We start from the raw sequence: 24,237 nt of genomic DNA, 5'->3' as shown, positions 1-24,237 counted from the left end.
TAATGAACACACTACTTTTTCAAAGAACTGTTATCTCATGTCCTGTGGTTGAAGTCTTGATACTCAAGATATTCTCAAACAGTTTTTTTCTCCTTTATTTTTATTTTTTATGATCATGCAGATGAGCAGTTGCCATTGATATACAGTAGATGGATCTAACATGCACTGCATCAGGGGTATCTATGTGGAGCCCTAGTGGTTTGTTCAAGAGCAGGGGAGATTTTTTTGTGGGGGTGGGGGTTGTTAGCGCCATAAGAAGCAGAAACTCTGTCAATTCCAAAAATGATTACCTTTTCCTTCCTCTTTTTATTAAGGTAGCAATGGAGCCCAGCTTCTCTTGTGCTCAGCTCTTCATCCAAAAGCAGTGAGTAAAGGAGGTTAGTTATTTTGAGTTCTTCCTAGGAAAAGGTTTCAAAAGAGAATAGTCAGACCACAGTTTGTAAGGAAGCAGGGCTGGTGAATATCTGCTGATGCTCACCTGGTATATAACCATTTCTGAATTGACTTTTTTCTCAAAGAGCCTTAGCACGATTTCATCAAATGTCTGTGTAGTTTCCTGAACAGAGCTTTGAAGTTTTCTCAATTCAGTTTCCAGAATCTAAGGAAGAATGTGGGTATTGATTACAGGTAATAATGGGGCTCAACAAAAGTTTTGCTTGTGCTTCTTGTAAAATCAGAGGCTCTTTGCTTTTTTCAAAAATATAAGATTCTAGATGGCCACTTTTGCAAGAACAAGCCTGGAAACAATCAGGTTTGAAACACTCAAGACACATGATATTCATCATATCAAAAGCCATGCTCTGATTGTTGGAAATTCTGAAGCTCCCTCCCTCCCTCCCATATATTTTGTTTGCAACTCTCTTTAGTTCTATGCCCATTTCATTACGTTAATGCCACTTTGAAAATGTAAGGGAAGCAGCACCAGGTTTCTTGGCCATCACAGCTGACTGAGAATTTAGCTACATAAGACTTGTTTACTCCAGTGAGTCAATTTTACTGTGAATTGTCCATTCATGAAAACAGACCATGAATAGAATCATAGAATAACAGATTTGGAAGGAGCCTGTAAGGCCATCAGGTCCAACCCTCTACTCAATGCAGGAACACAATTTAAAGCATAAGCTTGATTTTCTCCATCTTCAAATGGGAGCCAAAGCTTTTTATCTTTTTTGCTCATTTAATATTGTGATGCTGATAAGCAACCAATGTGAACTGAGTATAAAATTGATAGACAGCCTTTAACAACCTGACAATACCAAGTTCTTGGAAAACTAGCTATGGCTGAAATATCCATTTTGCCTCATCAAAGAAACTTTAAAGCTAATCATGCTAGTCACATTTAAAATAATTTTATTTAGATGTACTGAAAGTAGGTAGCAAAGCCCTTGAAGAGAATGCTCTACATCTTAGATGATGAGAACCTTACTAATCCTCCTTCTCATCTTGTATAAGTTTACCTTACGGTGTTTTTCTTTTTCTTCATTCAGTTCCTTAACTTTCTTCTCATATTCTTTATATATTTTTTTTTCATCTTCATTCCACAGTGCTTCTTGTTTGAATGCAAAAGGAGGTGGTGGAATTTCCTGAAAAAAATCATAGACAGAGATTCAAAAACAGCACTGGATATTTATTAACACTATAATGCTTAAAGGATTTTTACCTTAAGTTTCAGAAAGTTACTTACTGGTTACACTCAACAACATTACAGAAACTATCCATGTTGCTGTGTAGGCCTTAGGCTCACACAGTTCCCCTCCACTATTTCACACCAGCAAGGAAATCGAGAGCTTCTTCTTTGGATTTGAAATTAACAACAGTGATATGTGAACTCAGGGATCTGTAGTTTGTTTACACCAGGATTTGAGAACAAACAAGGATTTGAAACCTCTGTTTGATCCCCAAAGTTTAAACAAACCACAGTTTCCCAAATTCACATGTCACAGGGAATTGTGGTTAGTTTAAGATCAAAAGTGGAAGTATTTTGTTTCCACACAAATGCAAAAGAGAAAGGGCTCTGGTTCCTTTTCGTTGTTACCAAGCCTACCTGTGTCTGAGTTCACATGTTACAAAAACATGTCTGTTTCTCTGTGCAAATATGGGGAAGTGAGATTTGAAATCTTTGGAACTAGAGCTTATTGCAGACCACAGAGGTTTATGAACCAGGATTTTAAACCATGTTCAAGGAGTGGTTCAAGATTCTATTTATTAAACTGACATTAAACCATAATTCCTCATTTTTTATGTAATGGGAAACTGTAGTTTAACCTAACCTGGATCAGCACACAGACATAGGGAAGAAGTGGGCCATACCATTATTTAGAGTACGCTATGGTACAGCAAGGCAGGAATGTATATCCATACTAGGCTTGTGTGTTCATGTTCGGAAGTGGCTGAATTGTACCCATCAGCATCTCTAATGGCTTCAGTTTTCAAAAGAGAGGCTGCCAAATTTCCCTCGCCCACTGCCCTTCCCATAGCTGATAGCACTCACCTTTAATGTGGATACAAATGTGAAAGAGTGGGCCACTTCAGATGAACATCCCCAGCTTAATAAACCATAGTTATTTAGCTGGAAACTAGATTCAGGCTTGCAGTCCTCCCCGCACTTTCCAGCAAGCTTCAGCACTACAACCCTGATCTCTTTAAACCATAGTTTTCCATTACATCCAAACAGAGAACTCATTTAATGCTAACTAGGCTCTTAAAACCAGCATCAAACCACATTTATTTATTTATTGACTTTATTAGTTGCCCATCTGGCTGGCTGTCCAGCCACTCTGGGCGACGTACAAAATAGGCATACAATACCTAGACATTAAAAATCTAAAAACAATGAAGATAAAATCTAGCCAACCCCAAAAGCCTGCCTGAAGAGCCAGGTCTTCAAGGCCTGGCGGACACTCATCATGGAAGGGGCATGGCGGAGATCATTTGGGAGGGAGTTCCACAGGGTAGGGGCCACAACTGAAAAAGCCCTCTCTCTAGTCCTCACCAGTTTGACTGTTTTGACTGATGGGATGGAGAGAAGGTCTTTTGAGGCTGATCATGTTGGGCGGCATAGCTGATGATGCTGGAGGCACTCCTTTAGATAGACTGGGCCGAAACCGTATAGGGATTTAAAGGTCAAAACCAACACCTTGAATTGGGCCCGGTAAGCAACTGGTAACCAGTGCAACTCTTTTAGCACTGGAGTGATATGATGTCGCCGGTGGCTGCCTTTAATCAGGCGTACCGCCGCGTTCTGTACCAGTTGCAGCTTCCGTACAGTTTTCAAGGGTAGCCCCACGTAGAGCGCGTTTAGTCTAGGCGAGAGGAGACCACGGCATGTACCACTGATGGGAGCAGATGATTGGGAAGGTAGGGGCGTAGCCTCCATATCAGATGGAGTTGATACAGCGCTGCCCGGCTCACAGCCAAAACCTGAGCTTCCATGGACAGTTGGGAGTCAAGAATGACCCCGAGGCTATGGACCTGGTCTTTCAGGGGCAATTGTACCCCACTGAGCACCAGGTCCAAATCCCCTAACCTTCCCTTGTCTCCCGCGAACAGTACCTCAGTTTTGTCAGGGTTCAGCTTCAGCTTATTCCTTCCCATCCAGCCATTCACCTCCAGGCACTTGGATAGGGTTTCTACAGCCAACCTCGGTGAAGATTTAAATGAGAGATAGAGCTACGTGTCATCCGCATATTGGTGACACTGCAGCCCAAATCTCCTGATGATAGTCCCCAGCAGCCTTATATAGATGTTAAATAGCATCGGGGAGAGGATGGAGCCCTGTGGCACCCCACAAGTGAGAGGCCAAGGGTCCAAAACCTCATCCCCCAATGCTACTCTTTGGTGCCTATCAGAGAGGAAGGAATGGAACCACTGCAATACAGTGCCTCCTATGCCTAACCCCTCCAGGCGATCCAGAAGGATACTGTGGTCAACGGTATCAAAAGCCGCTGAGAGGTGCAGGAGGACAAGGAAGGTGCACTCACTCCTATCCAACGCTCTCCTCATATCATCCACCAAGGCAACCAAGGCTGTTTCAGTCCCATGTCCAGGCCTGAAACCTGACTGAAATGGATCCAGATAATCCGCTTCCTCCAATTGTGCTTGCAACTGCTTTGCCACCACTCGCTCAACTGCCTTGCCCAAGAATGGTAAGTTTGAGATTGGGCGAAAGTTGTTCAAATCTTGGGGATCCAAGGAGGGCTTCTTTAAAATTGGTTTTATTACTGCCTCCTTGAGGGCTGATGGCATTATGCCCTCTTCCAAGGACACATTTACCACTGCCTTGATCCACTCGCCCAGACTGTCCTTGCAGCTCATAATGAGCCACGACGGGCAAAGGTCTAGTAAGCAAGTGGTTGGCCTTAAGGTTGAAAGCACCTTGTCCACTTCATCAGAAGGAAGAAGCTGGAACCGATCCCACACCACCAGAGAACCACTGGCTGATTCTGGCTTGCTCCATAGCATGCGGAATCGCACTCTTTAGACGATCGATTTTATCTGCAAAGTGCTTTGCAAACTCATCACAGGAGGTCTTAGAATGTTCCATAGGTTCCGAAGCAACTGGACCGACCAGGCTTCAGACCACTTGGAACAGCCTCCTGGGACAGCACTCTGCGGACGCAATAGAGGCAGCATAAAAATCCTTTTTTGCTGCCCTTATTGCCACATGGTAGGCTGCTGCAGCCGCTCTAGCCCGTGTCCGATCGTCATCAGAGCGAGATTTCCGCCACCGGCGCTCTAGCCGTCTCACCTCCCACCTCAGTTCATAACCGTGGAATATACCATGGTGCTGTCTGAGCTCTATTCAGGGGGAGAAGGCATTTCGGAGCCACCCGGTCTAATGCCCCAGTGATCGCCTTATTCCACTCCTCCACCAGGGTCTCGACCGAGTGCCCATCTGCAGGCTCCATAAAGTCCCCAAGTACATTCAGGAATCCATCAGGATCCATCAAGTGCCTGGGGCGGACCCTCCTAATGGGTCCTTTACCCCCGCGGAGGGTGTGTGGCATCGAAAGGTCTACTCTCAGTGATCTTGTTTACAAAGCATCTTGTTTACAAAGACTAGACTGTAGCACCAAAGATGGTGCGTGAAGGAATGTTGGGGGGGGGGGAACATGTGAGCCAATGCTTGTACCTGGTTTCCTAAACGATAGTTTAAGACTTTGAGACTGTTGCATCCCAAAAGGTCCAATGGCAAATCAGCTGCATTTATGACGAGCACATTTGTACAAGATGCTTTTAACCCAGTGAACATCATGATCCAATTATAATTATTTTGAATGCAGATTCCCGCTGCTGCTCTATACTTTTATCTGTCACCTTAAATTGACCATCCTAAATCTCAATATGGTTTAATTGTCTTCTTTTTCCTTATTATGGTGATTGATGTAGACAAGGCAAGGCACAGCAAGACATGTTTAATTTAGGGCTATTTTAAGGGCAATATAGTAAGCCCAAGAGAGATCACTCCTGGAAAAAGTGAGGTCTCTTTATGAGATTAATGCTATATTCCTTTGTTGACATGTGAACACTTTTAACAGTGGCTTGATAAAAACAGGACTCACCATCTTTAAAATATCTTCTTTTTTTATTTCAAGGACTCCATTCATCATGTCCAAAAGGCCACGCTCTCTTGCATTGTCCTCCTGAAAACAAAAACAAAGTTAAGACATAACAATGTTAACACAGAGCATGACGTCAGAAAAGCAAAAATGTATAAAATAAAGCACTATTGTCACCAGACTACCTGAGCAGCAAGACGCCGTTTATAGTTAATTCTAGCCATAATTTTTTCTTTTGCTTTCTGCAGTGGGGTCAAGTACTTTTCTGCTTTGATCTGGGAAGACAAAAGTTTCAGATTCATCTTTTTCTAGAAATAGACTGTCTGAGAATTCATGTTTTCCTCCCACCCCTGAAAAATACCAGTATCATTTTCTTAGCATCCCTGCTTAACAGCAATACTAAACTCTCTCAGGGCCTTGTAGCCACTGTGGAAAACAGGACTAGACAATACTTTGGTTTGATCCAGTAGGTCTGTGTTCTTATAATATGTTCTTATTGCAGAATATTTAATATCATAGAACTGTAGAGTTGGAAGGGGTCTATAAGGCCATCAAGTCCAACCCCCTGCTCAATGCAGGAATCCAAATTAAAGCATGATATTTTTGCCTATTGTAATATTTCTTAATTTTGTTATAGTGCCATAACACTTATAAAAGGATTTATTATTTTTAGCCTGCTTTTCTGTCTTTGCATGCACAGAGCAGTCAACAAAACTGAAAACTAGATATCAAAACATAAATAAGGGACAGTAACCATTAAAAAAACACAGTTTAAGACAGGTATCCCCTATGCGCATTGAGAAACCTCCAGTGCACAGGCCTAATTAGAGATAGCAGTGGTACTAATGTGTTGTATGAGGCCATTTCCCCCAAGCCATATGTACCTGCCCGCACATCTGACATCATATACAACATAAAATGTGGGTAGGTAAAGGCATGGATTGCAAAGGAGCAATTGGGAGCCTTAAAATGCACTCCTAATTTTTTCTTGGCAAGCACGCATTTTATTTGGCTGCATTTAAATATGGAGCTCAATGCAAGCCCGGCTACAATTGGTTCTACTCAGAAGTTCCAAGTGGGGCTCCTAAGTGGAGCAGATCCTTGCTGCAAGCAAAGCTTCAAATCAGTGCCAATCAGCTGATCAGTGCTGACCAAGCCCTGTTGGGATTGGCTATACTCTAGAGTTCCTATTCATTGCTGATCAGCTGATTAGCAATGACTTCAATACCCTCAGGAGTACTGGGAATTCTGGAAAGTAGCTGATTCAAGGAGGGGCCTTAAGTCACCATCAGTCAGTTGACCAATGGTAACTTCAAGCTCTGCTTGGATTGACTGAGATCTTCTTGCACTGCAAAGGGAAAATGGGTCATCTGATGTCATGATGAAGCCAGCTGTTTGCCAGGTGGGCAGCCCCACCCATCTATCAAAGTGGCCTGCTGGGGGGTGAGGGAGCTCAGGATCTGGCCTGCATCTAGATCCTGTTTCCCACCTCTGCACTAAAGCAAGTAACTCCATCTGCCTGCCTGGGAGTATTAGGGCCAAAGTACATGCCATGACAAATGTCATCACATGGATGCATTACTCTTTTGAGAGATGTTACTTCTCAGGTTACATGTGTATTCTTAGTGCAGAAGGTGAGAACAATTTGAATTTCAGATAACCAACCTCTGATTCCAGAACTATCAGTGCTCGATCTGGCTTCTCTGCATCTGAAAGAGTTGGCACCCAAATTTCCTCATGAATCTCCAGCTTATTCAAGATCTCTGAGATCCTCACGTTCCTCTCTTTCACACGTCCAATTTCCAGCTCTTTCATTCGGGTGACACTGTCAAACTCCTTATTGAAAGCATTCTTCACATTGTAAATTATGTTCTGAAATAGCAGGTAAGAAAATGGCAGTACTGCAAATCCCAGTCCACTTAATGAGCCTCATAGACTAGTCCTCATAATGACTGACAGCAGCTCTGATCACCTGTCTCTAGGGACTCTGCTTTGGTTTTCACTGTTCCTACTGGTAACCATTAGACAGAAAAAGAAGGAAAGTTTGAGAGTGGAACATCAGCCTTAAGAATTGGGCTACGTACATGCCCAATATATTAGCAACTGAGGAAACTTGTGGGTTATCTTTTTTTTGAATGAAAATTCAAAATTCTTTCTGAAGTACTGGGCATCATACCTATTATATACACTCAAAAGCACCTTTCATAAAAAAGAGCTTTATGAAGTTCAACATCTTACACACTTCCCAATGGAAGTTGATCCAACAAAGAATGTCAGCTTTGTTTTACACTCTGGAATAGCATTCTCAGCGATAGCATTCTTTTCTAATAGCAAGTCATTTTTAATTAACATCTGCATCATAATGCAAACACACACATGTCACATTAACAAGTATCCACCAAAAGATAATTTCATATTTACTGACTGTTGAAGGATACCTTAATCCACAGAATCCTAGAATGACATAGCTAGAAGGCAATCAGCCTGAACTCTCCTTGAGTATTATTAACTGTCTGGCCAAAATATCATTCAGATTCTAGCATATTGCAAATAATTAAGAGGTTTGTGTCCAAACATGTCATGATGGGGCAGCCACATTTGTCATTCGTGGGGCTGCGATCAATCATTCCCTTTTAAATGATGAGTGTAAAAAACAAATGAAGTATCACAATTTCAGAGAAATGGCCAGTATGAAAGGGAGAAATGTGCCTTTACTTACAGAGTACGGTGTGATTAAGCAGGGGGAGGCCTCAGCTCCCTCATCCAGGCAACCTACTGGTGTAAAGTTTAGAGGGCCTCATCCCTCTGGTTTATTCATTAACAAAGAAGCCACACAAACAATGAATGTGGCCGCCCCATCATGACGTTTGAATCTTAACCTGCTAATTACTTGCAACGTGCTAGAATCAGAATATTTTGGGCTAGTCAGTTAATAGCACTATGGAGTGTCCAGCTTTGCTACAAGTGCTGGAGCAGCCACATGATATATCATTGTTACCTCACTTCACTCATCCCAGATGGGCTTGAGTTATAAACATCAGGAAAAACTTCCTAACTGTTAGAGCAGTATGACAAAGGAACCAATTACCTAGGGAAGTGGTGGGCTCTCTGACACTGGAGGCATCCAAGAGGCAGCTGGACAGCCACTTGCTGGGTAAACTTGGATTCCTACATTGAGCAGAGGGTTGGACTTGATGGCGTTATAGGCCCCTTCCAGCTCTACTATTCTATGATTCTATAGTGTTTTTTTCAGAGCTTGGAAAAGTTACTTTTTTGAACTACAACTCCCATCAGCCTCAGCCAGCATGGCCACTGGATTGGGCTGATGGGAGTTGTACTTCAAAAAAGTAACTTTTCCAAGCTCTGGTTTTTTTCTGATTGTTACAGATTGCAGTGCTAGTTCCGTCCCTTGGGGACAGGCAAAGCACTTCTGATCCATCTGACAGGAGGAATGGTCAGTGATGTGGCTGGTAAAACCCACATTTTTGCATGCTTGCCCTGGTATGTCCTGGTTGCCAATGAGTCCTCCAACCACTCCCTTCCTTCCCCATTATTTTTAAACAGATCCCTTTTAAGCCCAGCAACAGAGGAAGCTGCCTTATACTGAGTCAGAACCCTGATCCATCGCAGTATTGTCCACAGTGACTGGCAGGGCTTCAGGCAGGAGTCTCTCCCATCTGCATTCAAAGCAGACGCTCTACCACTGAGCTTTTTTTTTTTTTAAACAAAAAAGTATTCCTTTGATGCAATAATTTTTTTTTTTAGACCCACTGTGCTGCTATACAACTGCGTGCGTGGGTGTCTGTGTGTGTGTTACACAACACTGCCAAATTTAGAAGTGGTACTGAGGTGCCCGAGGGGCCACGAAGCAGAGAAGATCCAGGAGCAGCACTGAGCTGCTCAATGCAAATCAAGGAACCTATTTAGTAAAACAGTGGTGAAGGTGGATCATGTCTTTAATCAAAAAGGCCATCTCAGTCTTTCATTCAGAGGGATAACGTCTTACAGGGAATGGTGAACAGCTTTGACTTGATTTTGTTAATGAAATAAAAAACACATATGAAAAAGTTACCCGTAGCAATATAATCTGATTAATCTTCTCCTCCCGAGTGTGCAGTTCCAGCTGATGGTATAAAATGGATGTATCTCCACCATAACGTGAACTCAGGCTCCCCACCAGGGCATCTACTTTTTCTTCTTCCTGCTTCTCCCCTTCTTCTGTCTTTTCTCCTTCCTCTTTAATGCCTGAAGGTTGAGATTCAAATTCAACGATTTGCCTTCGAAGCTAGGGAGGTATAAAACAACAGAGCAGCTCAGAATACTGGTACACATAGATGCTGTGAAACAGGGGTTGCAAACAGGGTATCCATGGGCACACACGAGTCCACAGAGACTTTTCCTAGCACCTGCAGGGTCTCTTTCCCCTGCTGAAATTATAGCACTTTAAAGAATAACTAATATATTGAAGTACAGGTTTTTGTTTGAGGAGTTTCCTTGATTAGAAGCATGCCTCCTATTACAGGGGTTCGTTAACATGACATTGTGGTAGAATTTACTATTTATTATTATTATTATTATTATTAGTAGTAGTAGTAGTAGTAGTAGTAGTAGTAGTAGTAGTAACAGTTGTAGTAACAGTAGTAGTAGTAGTTGCTTGATACCTGAAGGTCCCCAAGCGACTTACACAATGTTAAACAAAACAAATAAAACAGACTATAAAAACATAACAATAAATAACAACAGAACAATAGCTATACCACCCCCACACAGCCACAGGAAGGTTTTTCATCGTACTAAAAACAAAACATCATCTCAGACTATCAAATGCCTGTGAGAAAAGGTACATATTTACCTGGTGCCGAAAAGGTGTCAATGATGGCGCCAGGTGGATCTCCCTGGGAAGCATATTCCACAGATGGGGAGCCACAACTGAAAAGGCCCTCTCCCTTGACACCACCCTCCGAGCTTCTCTGAAAGAGGGAGACCTGGAGAAGGGCTTCAGAGGAAGATCTAAGGGTCCGGGTATATTCATATCAGGAGAGGTGTTCCAGAAGATATTGGGGTCCTGAGTCCTAAAGAGCTTTATAGGTCGAAACCAGCACTTTGAACTGGGCTCAGAAGTGTATAGGCAGCCTATGCAGTTGGAACAGGATAGGTCTTATACACTCTGTTCACCTTGAACCTGTCAACAATCGGGCAGCTGCATTCTGCTTCCGAACTGTTTTCAAAGGTAGCCGCAAATAAAGTGCATTGCAATAATCCAACCTTGAGGTTACCAGAGCATAGATAATTGTGGCCAGGTTATCCCTGTCCAGACAGGGTTGCAGTTGGGCCACCAGCCTAAGCTGATGGAAGGCACTCCACGTTCCTGAGGCCACCTGTGCCTCAAGTGACAGCAGTGGATACAAGAGAACCCCCAAACTATGAACCACTCCTTCAGAGAAAGTATGACCCCATCTGGAGCAGGCCTAACACCACTCAGCTGGTCAGAGAAACCACCACCACCAGCATCTCAGTCTTGTCTGGATTAAGTGTCAGTTTATTGGCCCTCATCTAGTCCATTATCGCAACCAAGCACTGATTCAGCACATCCATTGCCTCACCTGCAGAAGATGAAAAGGAGAAATAGAGCTCTGTGTCATCAGCATACTGATGACACTGCACTCCAAAACTCTGTATGACCCCATTCAGCAGTTTCATGGAAATGTTAAACAACATGGGGTACAGAACCCCTATGAGACCCCATACTTGAGAGCCCAGGGAACCAAGCAATGCTCCCCAAGAACCACCTTCTGGAGCTGGCCATCCAAGTAAGAATGAAACCACTGCAATGTGGGCCCCCAACACCCAACTTGGACAATTGCCCCAGAAGGATACAATTATCAATGGTATCGAAAGCCTCTGAAAGATCAAGCAGAATCAACAGAATCACACTCTCCCTGTCTCTCTCCCGACACAGGTCATGGCACATGGTGACCAAAGCAACTTCCGTACCAAACCCAGGCCAAATCCCATTGAAATGGATCTAGAAAATCTGTCTCCTCCAAGAGTACCTGGATCTGGTTGGCAACCATCATCTCGTGAACCTTGCCCAGAAAGGGGACATTTGCTACTGGTCTAAAATTATTAGGATCTTCTGGGTCCAGGGAAGGGTTTTTCAGGAGTGGTCTTACCACCGTCTCCTTCAGGCAGCCTGGGACCAGTCCTTCTTGGAGAGAAGCATTAATTATCTCCTTGGCCCACCCAGCTGTCCCTTCCCTGGCAGATTTTATCAGCCATGAATGACAAGGATCCAAGACACAGGTGGTTGCACAGACCTGACCAAGTACCTTGTCCATGTCCTCGGGCCACTTGGATCATCAGCATTAACAGTGGAGTCCAAATCCCGGGAGATGGAAGCGATTTTATCCTCAAAATGCTTAGCAAACATGTCACAGCAGGCTTTAGATGGCTCTACCACTGTCCTGCCCACAGGTGAAGGATTCAGATTGAGGCGAGGTGATGTCTTCCCCCCTTTTTATTAAAGTTATAGTTACATTCAAAGCGGTGCGCTTCATATTCCTGTCTACTCTGACTCACTACTTTCTCCAACTATCCTAGCTAAGCAGTCTCTGCAGCATTTGGGGAGAATTGGCTCAGCACTTGTGCCTTGGGAGGCATCTGCTTAAGTAGGGAAGGTTTTTGTGCATAAGCGGCAGCTCTGCTTAAGTTCTACCCTTTGAAAGTCTCTCTTCTTGCACCTCCTCACGCGGGTCAAGCGTGTGTGTGAGTCTCAGACAGCCCATCCGACAGCAGGGCTTCGCTAGGTGACAGCGCGGTCTCTGGAAGCAAGATGCTGATTGGCTGGGAAGTGTTTGAAATGTCTGGCGGGGATTCCTGGCAGGAGTAGATGGCATGATTGGAGAGTCATTTCCCAACTGCTCATGCATTGGACTCGCAGGTGGGGCAGGAGCTGCCTTGGTGGAATTGCCAGACATGGAAGTTTGAGGACTGCCAGAACCCTCCCTGCTTGTCTCCCTTCTTCCAACTCCCCAAGGAGCCTTGTCCTTATCTGACTCCCCTCCCTGATCTAACTCCCCCTTTGTGTGGGGCACAACATCATCCCCCCTCCATGCTCCATTTCCCCCCACCCCATGGGCTTGGGCTTGTCTGGGTAGGCTTTGTGGAACTCTCTCACCAGATCGAGAGCGTGGATGTCAATAGCTGACTCCCAAGAATGCTCAGCCTGATCATACCCTTTCCAGTGAACCAAGTATTGCAGTCACCCTCAGCACTTTTGCAAGTCCAAATTATGTTCCACCTTGTATTCCTCTTACCCATCCACATCTATAGGTGGTAGAGGCACCTCTTTTATCTTATGGGGGTCAGGGGGCTGCTCCAGAGTAAGCAAAGAACGATGAAACACCGGGTGAATCTTGAGGGACAGAGGCAATCTCAGACGAAAAGCCACTGGATTGATCTGGACTTCAACTTCAAAGGGTCTCAATCTTCTGGCTTCCAATTTATGACATCGTGCCCGAGTCGGCAAATAGCGAGTGGATAGCCACACCTTATCTCCCATACAGATTTTGGGTCCCTCCTGTCGATGTTAATCAGGTACTCTCTTGTAGTCGGTCTTCGCCTTCTCCAATTGTTCCTTTGGCAACTGCTGCATAGCCTGAAGCTCCTGTACAAAGTCCTCAGCCACTGGAACGGCTGGACTGACGTTAGGGGTGGTGAAGGCTCGAGGGTGATATCCCAGGTTGGCAAAGAAAGCTGTCTGCTGAGTAGCAGCACACACCACATTGTTGTAAGCGAATTCCGCTAAAGGCAGGAAGGACATCCAGTTGTCTTGCTGGTAACTGACATAGCAGCAGAGATACTGCTCCAAGGTGGCATTAACTCTCTTAGTCTGTCCGTTTACGGGTGAAGAGATGACAACAGTCTCAGCTCACTCTGCAGCAGTTGCCACATCATGCACCAAAACTGAGCTGTAAATTGCGAGCCCCAATCTGAAACCAAACTGTCCGGAAGCCTGTTCTGAACATATAGTTGAGCCATCTCTTGTGCGTTTGGGAGCTCCGAGCACGGAATGAAATGAGCCATTTTAGTAAAAGCATCCACAACAACAAAAACTGTAGTTTTCCCCTGGAGGAGGGGAGGTCAGTGATGAAATCCATGGTCACCATTTGCCAATGTCTCTTGGGCATAGAGAGCAGCTCTAAAAGTCCTGCTGGCTGCCCCGTAGTGTGTTTGGCTCTGGCACAGGTGGGGCAAGACTGGACATAATGCTCCACCTCATGTTTCATCCATGGCCACCAAAACTCCCTTGTAATTACTTGCAAGGTTTGAAAAACTCCAAAATGTCCAGCAGTAGGAGAATCATGACACTGACGTAGGACCTTAGTCTCTCAGGGGCACATACATTGCTGCATAATGATACAACACCCCTCCTCTTAGTGCGAAGACAGCGGCACTTCCAGGAGGCTGCCCCTATAGTTCCAGCCGCTTCTCCCTGGCAAAAGAATCTTGTTCCTGTGCTGAGCGCAATTTCTCAGACCAGGAGTCCTGGCATGCAGCTGTCACCATCTTCTTGAAGGGTATAATGAGTTGCGGCAGTCTCGGGGTCGGATTCTCCAGATACTCCGGCTTGCAGGACAGTGCGTCTGCCCGCTTGTTCTGCGCCTGTGGAATTTAATGAATTTTGAAGTGAAAGTGAGCGAAGAACTGAGCCCAACGCACTTGTCTCTGGTTCAGCTTGTGTGCGGTGTGGAGACTCTTCAAACTCCGAAAATCTGTGCAAACCTCTATCTCGTGTTGCACCCCTTCCAAGTGATGCCGCCAGGTTTCAAAAGCATCCCAGATTGCCAATAACTTCTTTCCCCACACATTATAGTTTTGCTCGGAACTTGTTAACTTCTGTGAAAAGTATGCACACAGCCTCAGACTCTCTGCCCCCTGGGCTGGTTGCAAAAGCACAGCTCTGATGGCCACAACTGATGCATCCATCTCCACTACAAAAGGGCGCGTAGGATCTGCATGCTCCAGTATGGGCTCAGAGGCGAACAGGACTTTCAACCCCTCAGAGGCTCTTTTTGCGGCTTCCATCCAGCAAAAGGAACCTGAACCCTTCAGATAGCCCATGAGCGGTGCGGTTTTGTCAGAGTAGTTCACAATGAAGTGATGGTAGTAGTTAACAAACCCCAGGAACAGCTGAAGATCCTCCTTCGTTTTAGGAGGCTGCCACGTGAGAATGCTGTGGACCTTGCCTGGGTCCATCTCGACTCCTGTGGGAGAAATGCGGTATCCGAAAAAGTCCAACGTTATTAGATCAAAGCCACACTCCTCCAGCTTGGCATAGAGGTGATGTTATTTGAGGCGCTGCCGCACCACCCGCACATGCTCCTCGTGCTGAGCTGGGGAGTCCGAGTAAATGAGGATATCATCCAAATACACAATCATGAAGCGGTCTAAGTAGTCCCTAAAAATGTCATTCATAAAACTCTGGAAGACCCCAGGCATATTAGATAGTCCGAACGGCATGAACAAGTACTCAAACTGTCCATATCGAGTCTTGAACTCAGTCTTCCACTCATCCCCCTCCTTGATTCACACAAGATTGTAAGCTCCCCTCAAATCCAACTTGGTATAGATCTTGGCCGACCACAGTCACTCCAGCATGTCATGGTGATGAGTGGCAAGGGATAGCTGTTAGGGATTGTGATCTTGTTCAACTCTTGGTAGTCATTACACGGATGTAGCTCCCCACTCTTTTTCTTAACAAACAGTAAAGGTGACCTGGCAGGTGACTGATACAGCCGAATGAAACCCCTTTTTAGATTGGTCTCCAGAAATTCCCTTAGCGCCCCCAACTCTGATTCAGACAAGGAATAGATCCATCCCAAAGGTATACATATCCCTGGCATCAGGTTTATGGCACCGTCACAGGGATGGGGGGAGGGCGGACAACTGGTTGGCTTCCTTTTTGTTAAAGATGTCCCAATACTCCTCATACTTTTCCAGCAAAACGGCTTCCTCCTGCAGTGCAGTTCCAGCCAAGATGGCAGGGGAAGACTCCTTCTGTGGTTGGCAGTGTTGATGACAATAACCCAAGGTAAACACTACGACCGCTTCATCCCAGAAAATGGTGGGGTTGTGCTGAACCAGCCAGGGCATTCCCAACACCACTGGAAAGCAGGGCAGAGTGGTCACGTAGAATGACAGGCTTTCCACATGTCCCAGAATTTCCATTCTCAGCATCTCTGTAGCCTTAGTAACAGTTCCTGACTTTAAGGACCGCCCATCAATGGTTTTGACAGACAAGGGCTTCTCTAGTGTCTGAGTGGGCACTCCATGCTCCTTAGCAAAACCCCAGTCCATAAAATGTGAGGAAGCCCCAGAATGTATCATGGTGCAGACCTGGAGGCTTTGTCCTGAAGGCAGAACCAACCAGACTGGCAGGTGGAGTGCTGGCTGCGGTAGTGAGACTGTGGTGCTTGCTCCGCTCCCAACTCTTTGGCCTCTATGAGAGCTGGGATTTGGCGTTTTCCTGCACTGGAGCCCTTTCTCCTTTGTAGGGGCACCCCTGAGCTAGATGCCCCACTTTCCCGCAGTACAAACACAGACCCTCCCTCCTGCACTTCTCCTTCTCCTCCTCCGACAGGGATGGCCTCACCCCTCCTATGTGCATGGGCTCTGCCCCTGACAGAGTTGAAGTTCCCACGCTAGAGGTGAAACAGGTGCGGGGGAGTGGTATGGGAGCCTGGGAACATGGGGCTTCTGTCTTGCACTCCAAGCGATGACCTTCAAGCTGGCTGTCTATCTACAGACATAACTGGATCAGCTCTGCGAGACTGCTCAGCGGGGAGACGTGTGTCAGTTCATCCAGCACCTCTGCGCTAAGTCCATTCTGATAGAAATACATCAAGGCAGAGTTATTCTAATCCACCTCTTGAGCTAGAACATGAAATGTGTTGGTGTACACCCCCACAGAGTTTTTCCCCTGCTTCAGGGTTCCCAACTGCCAGGACAACAGTCTCCTTCCGCTGAGGATCACGAAACATCTCAGTCATGGCATCGACAAATGCGGCATACTGGGTCAAGACAGGATTGTTCTGCACCAAAAACAGAGTAGCCCATTTGGCAGCTTCCCCTTCCAGGAGACTGATAACAAAAACCGCCTTCACATCATCATTTGGGAACTCAGCTTGGCACACTGGGCAAGGGACATGGCAAACTGGTCACTCTGGCCAGCATAACGGGGAGGCAATCCCACTAGCCCTTGACATGGACAGAGGGCACAGCCGCTTGAGCCGCACCACCTTGAGCAGCTTGGTTAAACAGGGCTTGGAGGTTTTGATTCTCGAGTCGGAGATTCTGGATTTCTGTGCGGAGGTTCTGGACTTCTGCATACAAGGCTTCTTTGACTGTTCTCTGCAGACCCCCTTGTGTGCCGCTGCTGGCCTCCATGGGTTCTGTCATGGGAGCGTCAGTGAAGGGAGGTGGTGGCTGAATCAAGCTGTTCTGCCCAGAGGCGAAGGATTCAGACTGAAGCGAAGTGATGTCTTTCCACCTTTTTATTATAGTTACATCCAAAGCAGTGTGCTTCATATACCTGTCTACTCTGACTCACTACTTTCCATAACTATCCTAGCTAAGCAGTCTCTGCAGCGTTTGGGGAGAGTTGGCTCAGCACTTGTGCCTTGGGAGGCACCTGCTTAAGTAGGGAAGGTCTTCGTGCATAAGTGGCAGCTCTGCCTGAGCTCCACCCTTTGGAAGTCTCTCTTCTCATGCCTCCTCATGTGGGGCAAGGGGGCAAGACCCAGACAGCACATCCGACAACAGGGCTGTCGACAGGAGGGGCAGGAGCTACCTCGGTGGAAGTGCCGGACATGGCAGTTTGAGGACTGCCAGAACTTGTCTCCCTTCCTCCAACTCCCCAAGGAGCCTCGTCCTCATCTGACTCCCCTCCCTGATCTAACTCCCCCTTTGTCTGGGGCACAACAACCATGTCCCCAGGGCCAGTATGTTATAAGCTCTTAACCACTCTAAACAGCTCAGCTGGATGGCAAGCTGCGGATGCAATGGAGAGGGAGAAGTAAGTTTTCTTCACCACCTTCACTGCCACTGAGTAGGCTCAAACATGAGCACATATCAGTGTTCAGTTGCGTTCGTTAGGAGTTTTTCTCCATCTGCACTCAAGCCGTCTCTCTTCTCGCTTCATTGCTCTTAGCTCTGGGGTATACCATGGAGCTTTCTGAGCACTGCTAGTTGGGAGAGGATGCTCAAGTGCAATTGCCCAGGTCATCTCTGTATTCCACAGATCAGCCAGGACTTCAACAGAAGACCTGGCCATGCCAACTGGAAAACTCCCCAGAGCCCTCTGAAAACCAATAGGATCCATCAGTCTTTGGGGGCGGACCATCTGAATAGGTCCTTTGAGAGAGTTTGGGTATGGGAAAAGCACAAATATAGGGAACACAAAATGAAGGGGAATTCTGGAAAGGGATAATGAATTCTTGAAAGCAGTATGTGTCAAATAGAGTCAAAACAGGTATGATATTATTCATGCAATTGCTATTTGCATGAATTTTTAAAAAGTAAATAGTAGCTGCAGGGGCCACTGTTCTGAATTGGAACTACAGCATAGGGGACATTCCTTTTAACCCTTTTGCTCTCCTCCTGCAGGCCAGATCTGGACACCTCTCTCCAACTGACATTCTTATTGGTAGGAAAGCTCCCATGCATAGGAGCCGCAGTGTGTGTGTGGGGGGAGAAGATGAGGATCCTGGTCAGGACCACCCACCCCCCAAAATTCTTTCCATCCCATGGTCTGATCCAGAGTGACTCTTGGGTGCTTTTCATTCAATTTGTAATTACATGAGTAATATGACATCTGTTTGGGCCCTTAGTGCTTAATATAAACCCCTCAAACAAATAAGGCAGGCATTCAAAGGGGTCAACACTGACATGGGTCAAATGAAAATTAGGGCAAATTCATGAGGATATTGCCTTCTGTAGTCTACATTATGCATTCTCAAGGAGAGCTAGTATTATAACATGGATATTTAAGCTTTATATGTTCTGGTTTTATATTTTAAAGGTGCTTTCTGTCTATACTGCTATATCACACAGTTCATGCAATTAAATTAAATTCACTGATAAGGATAAAAAGGCTAACTATGGAATACATCTATGATCAAAATTCAAATTAAAGTTTTTAAATGAGCAATCTGACCTTGTTCAATCCACCTATTTCAACATGGAAAATGTCTAAGAGGATGGCCTTGAATTTCAGATTATACAAATATAATGTGGATTGCTTGTGGGGTTTTTTGAGGGGAGGAGGAGTGGGAAAGAGAGATTCCACCTTTAGATCTGTTGATTCAATCTTCTTTAAATACAGAATCCTGTCCAACATCTGCTGTTCTTCCAAACTCCGTTCTTTCATTGGGTAATTCTGAACTTTGCAGTGTGTGTGGAAGGCCTTTCAGGGAAAAAAATAAAGATTCTGTGGGTGAAGTATATTTCCTATTATTTCAACAGAATATTCAACATTTACATGGATAGTTTTCCAGATGGGGAGCTGTGCTTGTTCTTTTTTGCTGCAACAGATGAAGAATCTTGCAGTACCTTAAAGACTAACACATTCTGTGGGCAATTCTATGGCTAAGACTCCCGAAGCTGAATGGTCTTAATATACAGCAGAAATGTCATTCTAGTTATGGAGAGAGATTTCCACCCATGGAAAGACATCTCCTGCCAGCAGGAGGGCTCAACCATCCAAGGTCTATCTATGGAGCAGCTATAAACAGGGTGTGGTGTGGGGGTGGGCCCACTTGCATTACATCAGCCTTCACCAACCTGGTGCCCTCCGGATGTTTCAGACTATAACTTCCACAAGGCCCAGCTTGCACAACAATGCTGGCTGGGGCTGATTGCAATTGTAGTCCAAAACATCTGTAGGGCACCAAGTTGGGGAAGGCTGCACTACATCCTAAGCCCAGCTAGATCACACCCACCCTATATAGGACGTTGGATACCTAAGGGTGGGTTTTTACAACAGGTCTGGGGTTGGTGTGGGCAACTTTCCTCCCATGGAGCTCAATAGGATAATGAACATAAACATGGAACCCTCCCTTTATGGCTAGCTTGAAATGACAGGGGTTTGTATGTGGCATTACACTCAGTCACAGCACACACACACACTCCACTCAGATTACATGGTGCATGGCAGGAGGTCTATACCTCTCTGGCCTCAGGCTGTCCCCAAAGGGGAAACTGGCAAAGGAATACCATGGAGGATGGGAGCACTTGGCACAAAAAGAGAAGTTTACACTGCCAAGGGCCACTCTCCACTTAAAAAGGGACAACTTTGCAAGCAGCGCTCCTCCCAAGCACACAGGAGAACCAGTGCACAATGTTAAAGCTTTTCCTCCTAGAGTCCCCATAGGTTCCCTACCCTCAGATTACACACAAATGCACTTCACTCCACTCCACCCCTGTAACGACTAGGACAGAGCACTCTACACAGATGAGCAAAGGGAATGGGCAACACTGTCTAAACTGTATGACCACTGCAACTGTCTCCCAGGTCTTCTCTTCACCCCCTTTGTCATTTGTGAAAGCTGTGTCAACTCTAAACTGCATTGCTGTAACTCTCTCCCCATCTGATCCCCAATACTGGAAAAAGCCTTTCCCATCCAATCATTGGCCACATCACCTAGCAGGGCCCCCATCGCCCACATATAACAAACACATCTCAGTTTACAGAAGGTGTGGCACTGGGTTATACCTCTCTGTACCTGGGCTGTGCACCCTCAGAGCTGTCATGGTGAAACTTCAGTGATAGAAAACCATGGAGAAAAGGGGCCCTCCATAAAGGAAGCGGCTCACTTTGCCCAAAGGACCTCTTCGGTCTTTCGTGAAACATGCTAACATTGCTGACTTCTTCTCATGGTACCCTTACAGATACTGCACCCTGGGTCTGCCGATGCAAACACCCCACAGCGAACACAAAGAAAATGATCCGCCAGAACAGAGCACCTTGTATAGGTAAGCAAGGGAAGGGGAAACACTTGCAGCAAGACCAATCTCCCCCCACCCACATGCAACCCCATTAATGGTGAGCAGATGCCCAAGAGGATGGTGCTCATGCAGTAGTGCCAGTCATGGTGAAGGGGGAGGGAGTTCCAGCAGGGTAGCTTGATTGGCAAGCAGCACCAGTTGATAATTAAATTATGACACAACCATTGTTGCTGCAGGGTCCATCCTCTATGGTATCATTACAACCTGATGTCATGTCATGCCTGAGCTGCATGGGTCAGAGGTGCTCCCGCCCACTGCTTGTCATTATGTGGAGCCTATAAGTGAAGCCCCAACATGTTGCTCCAACTAGTCTCTTGTAAGAAGCTCACGTGGACATTAGTCATGACTGAGTAAAGCCAACTGACTTCAATGAAAATTATGTTCAGCTTACTTAGTGTGGATCCAACTCTAGGAGTAAAATTAAATAACTGTAATAAATAATCTAGAGGACTGCAAGAGCTTCAGAAAGCAACATCTACTGAATGGGTACAATCCACTGAAAATGTTCTAGCACTGATCCCACTGCAATGAAAAAGCACCTATTTATTATTTATTAAATTTATATCCCACCCTTCCTCCCAGAAGGAGCCCAGGGCAGCAAACAAAACACTAAACACACTCTTAAACATCTTAAAAACAGACTTTAAAATATATGAAAACAAAACATCTTTAAAAACATGTTGAAAGAAAACATCTTTAAAACATCTTAAAAAGCAATTCCAACACAGACGCAGACTGGGATAAGGCCTCTACTTAAAAAGCTTCTTGAAAGAGGAAAGTGTTGTGTAGAACAGACCTCCTGATAAGATGGTATCTGCAGGAGGCCTTCACCTGCAGAGTGTAGTGACTGACTGGGTATATAAGGGGTACGACAATCTTTCAGGTATCCTGTTCCCAAACTGTATAGGGCTTTGTACACCAAAACCAAAACCTTGAACTTGGCCCGGTAGCTAATGGATAGCCAGTGCAATTCTTTCAGCAGCAGGGTGACATGTTGGTGATACCCTGCCCCAGTGAGCCGTTACATCACCGCATTTTGCACCAGCTGCAGCTTCTAGACCAATCTCAAGGACAGCTCCACATACAGCACATTACAGTCATCCATCCTGGAGGTTACTAGTGCATGGCCAACAGTGGTCAGGCTATCGTGGTCCAGAAACGGCTGCAGCTGTCTTACCAGCTGAAGCTGGTAAAAGGCACTCCTAGCCACTGAGGTCACCTGGGCCTCTAGCTACAAAGATGGATCCAGGAGCACCCCCAGACTATGAACCTGTTCTTTCAGAGGGAGTATGACCCCATCCCAAGTAGGCAACTGACTAATTATCCAAACTTGGGAACCACCAACCCACAGCGCCTCCGTCTTACTAGGATTCAGTTTACTGGCCCTCATCCAGCCCACCACCAAGTCCAGGCAGTGGTCCAGGGCTTGTATGGCCTCTCCCGATTCAGATGTTACAGAGAAAGATAGCTGGGTTTCATCAGCATACTCCTGACACCTCACCCCAAATCTCCTGATGACTACTCCAAGGGCTTCATATAGTTATTAAACAGCATTGGGGACAAGATGGTATCCTACTGCACCTCACAGTACAATTGCCAGGGGGCCAAAAGACAATCACCTAATGCTATTATTTGAAAACAATCCTGGAGGTAGGATCAGAACCACTGTAAAATAGTCCCTCTAATACCTCACCAAGTCGGCTCAGAAGGATGCCACAGTCAACAGTATAAAAGCCACTGGGAGATCAGGTAAGATAAGTGTCACACTCCCCCTCACCTTCTCCTGACAAAGGTCATCCATCCGGGCAACCAAGGCTGATTCAGTCCCATAACCAGGCCTGAACCCAGATTGGAATGGGTCAAGATAATCTGTTTCATCCAAGAGTACTTGCAATTGCTGCGCCACAATCATCTTGATCACTTTCCCTAAAAAAGGGGTATTTGCAACTGGGTGGTAGTTGTCACAAACCAATGGGTCCAGAGTGGGCTTTTTCAGGAGCGGTCAGATCACTGCCTCTTTCAGGGCAGCAGGGACCACTCCCTCCTGCAAAGATGTGTTAATCACACCCTGGATCCACTTGGTCATACCCCCTTGGTAAGCTTTAATAAGCTACAGCACTGTGTTGTTTTCATGTATTTCAACAGGGCTTGAGCTGGGCATGTTCTCATTAAAATGTGCAAACTCTTATCTATTGTTTCAAAAATTTACAACAACCTGAAATTCAGGTCCTGTTGAATTATAACAAAAATAAGATTTCAAAGTCGTAGTCTGCTAATATGGAGAAACCTTACATATGTACATGGGAAGCTGTCATACCGAGTCAGACCAATGATCCATCTAGTCCAGTATTGTCTACACTGACTGGCAGCAGCTCTCAAGGGTTTCAGACAGGGGATATTCCCAGCCCTATCTGAAGATACCAGGGATTTAATCTGGGACCTTCTGCATGCAAATCATGTGCTTTACTACTGAACAAATATAACAGCACAACCTGACTATGTTTACTCAGAAGCAAGTCTTATTGAATTCACTCCCAGGTAAGTAGTGCTGGGATTACAGTGTAAGTGTTCAAGAAAATAGTTACCCCCCCTGCCCCCTGCTCTTCCACAGAGCACTAGTGATGTTTCAAAACTTTTTAATTACAATATTCAAAATATAAAATTTGCCTAGCTCGGTTACATTATGATTCATTTCCTTCTGAAGTTCTTTTATAGTTTCAAATGTAAAACTAGTAAAAACGTATTTTAAGATGTTTTTAAAGATGTTTTGTTTTTAAGAAGTGTTTTTGTCTGCCGCCCTGAGCTCTTTTGGGAGAAGGGGCCGGTTATAAATTTAATAAATAATAATAATAAATGATCTAATTTGCATAAACAGTGAGACTTATTGAAGAAAATTATTTAGCCTCACCATAAGCTTTAAAGGTAAATAAAACAGAAGTTAGGAAGTGACTGAAAAGCACATGCACAAATAAGTTGCAAAAGCTACAAGCTGTTGGATTGGTGGATTTCTCATAGGCCAGACAAGCTAAGGGATTGTATAGCTCCTGTTTTACCAAGGCTCTAGAGCTTTTTCATACCCACAGTTCTCTAGATCCTTAAAAATCTGTCTCTGGCTTGGACAAAAATAGGTGAACTTCTAAGCGAATATAATAGTGCAACTAATATTATGGCTGTGTTTGCACATTATGCTAGACCACAGAGCAATGTGAATGAGCAAGAACAAGCCATAACAGGCTTCCTCTTTCTGCATGGATGGGAGGAGTCTGGAAGCATTCACTTCTGATTAATCATAGCTTGCCACGTCGTTTGGACCTGGACCGAAGGTTAATCTTAACTCTGGTTAGTTTAAACAAGTCAGATTCAGGAACCCTGGTTTGAAGTTTGTTTGAAACTAACTGTCTCTGTGCGCAAAGAAGGTGAGGAATGTACAAGCCCTGGAGCCTGCTGCAGCTCATTTCTGTTTATGTCCCATTAAATTATGGTTTAGTATGATGTGTAAATGCAGCCAGTAAGTCAAACACATCATTCTCAAAAATTATTTTTCAAGTGCTCTCAATTTATCTGTGTAGTTGTTTTGTTATTGGAGCAGCTTAGGAAAATCAAATCAACATTT

At 45.2% G+C, this 24,237-nt stretch overlaps 1 protein-coding gene across 1 annotated transcript in view; it reads right to left on the bottom strand.

The window, feature by feature from the left end:
• The window catches only part of CFAP43 (cilia and flagella associated protein 43), a 79,836-nt gene that overhangs the window by 10,689 nt on the left and 44,910 nt on the right, over positions 1-24,237 (bottom strand). The window contains exons 23-30 of the mRNA XM_061636074.1: positions 18,907-19,023; positions 9,631-9,843; positions 7,224-7,430; positions 5,744-5,833; positions 5,562-5,642; positions 1,458-1,583; positions 479-598; positions 291-398 (exon numbers count right to left, since the gene is read on the bottom strand). Coding sequence (XP_061492058.1) covers positions 291-398; positions 479-598; positions 1,458-1,583; positions 5,562-5,642; positions 5,744-5,833; positions 7,224-7,430; positions 9,631-9,843; positions 18,907-19,023 — 1,062 coding nt within the window. The remainder of the gene's footprint in view (positions 1-290; positions 399-478; positions 599-1,457; positions 1,584-5,561; positions 5,643-5,743; positions 5,834-7,223; positions 7,431-9,630; positions 9,844-18,906; positions 19,024-24,237) is intronic.

This window comes from Rhineura floridana, chromosome 7 (genome assembly GCF_030035675.1).
Source record: "Rhineura floridana isolate rRhiFlo1 chromosome 7, rRhiFlo1.hap2, whole genome shotgun sequence".
Classification (NCBI taxonomy): domain Eukaryota; kingdom Metazoa; phylum Chordata; class Lepidosauria; order Squamata; family Rhineuridae; genus Rhineura; species Rhineura floridana.
The sequence above is the reverse complement of the archived record's forward strand: the minus strand, read 5'-3'. Positions and strand labels throughout refer to the sequence as shown.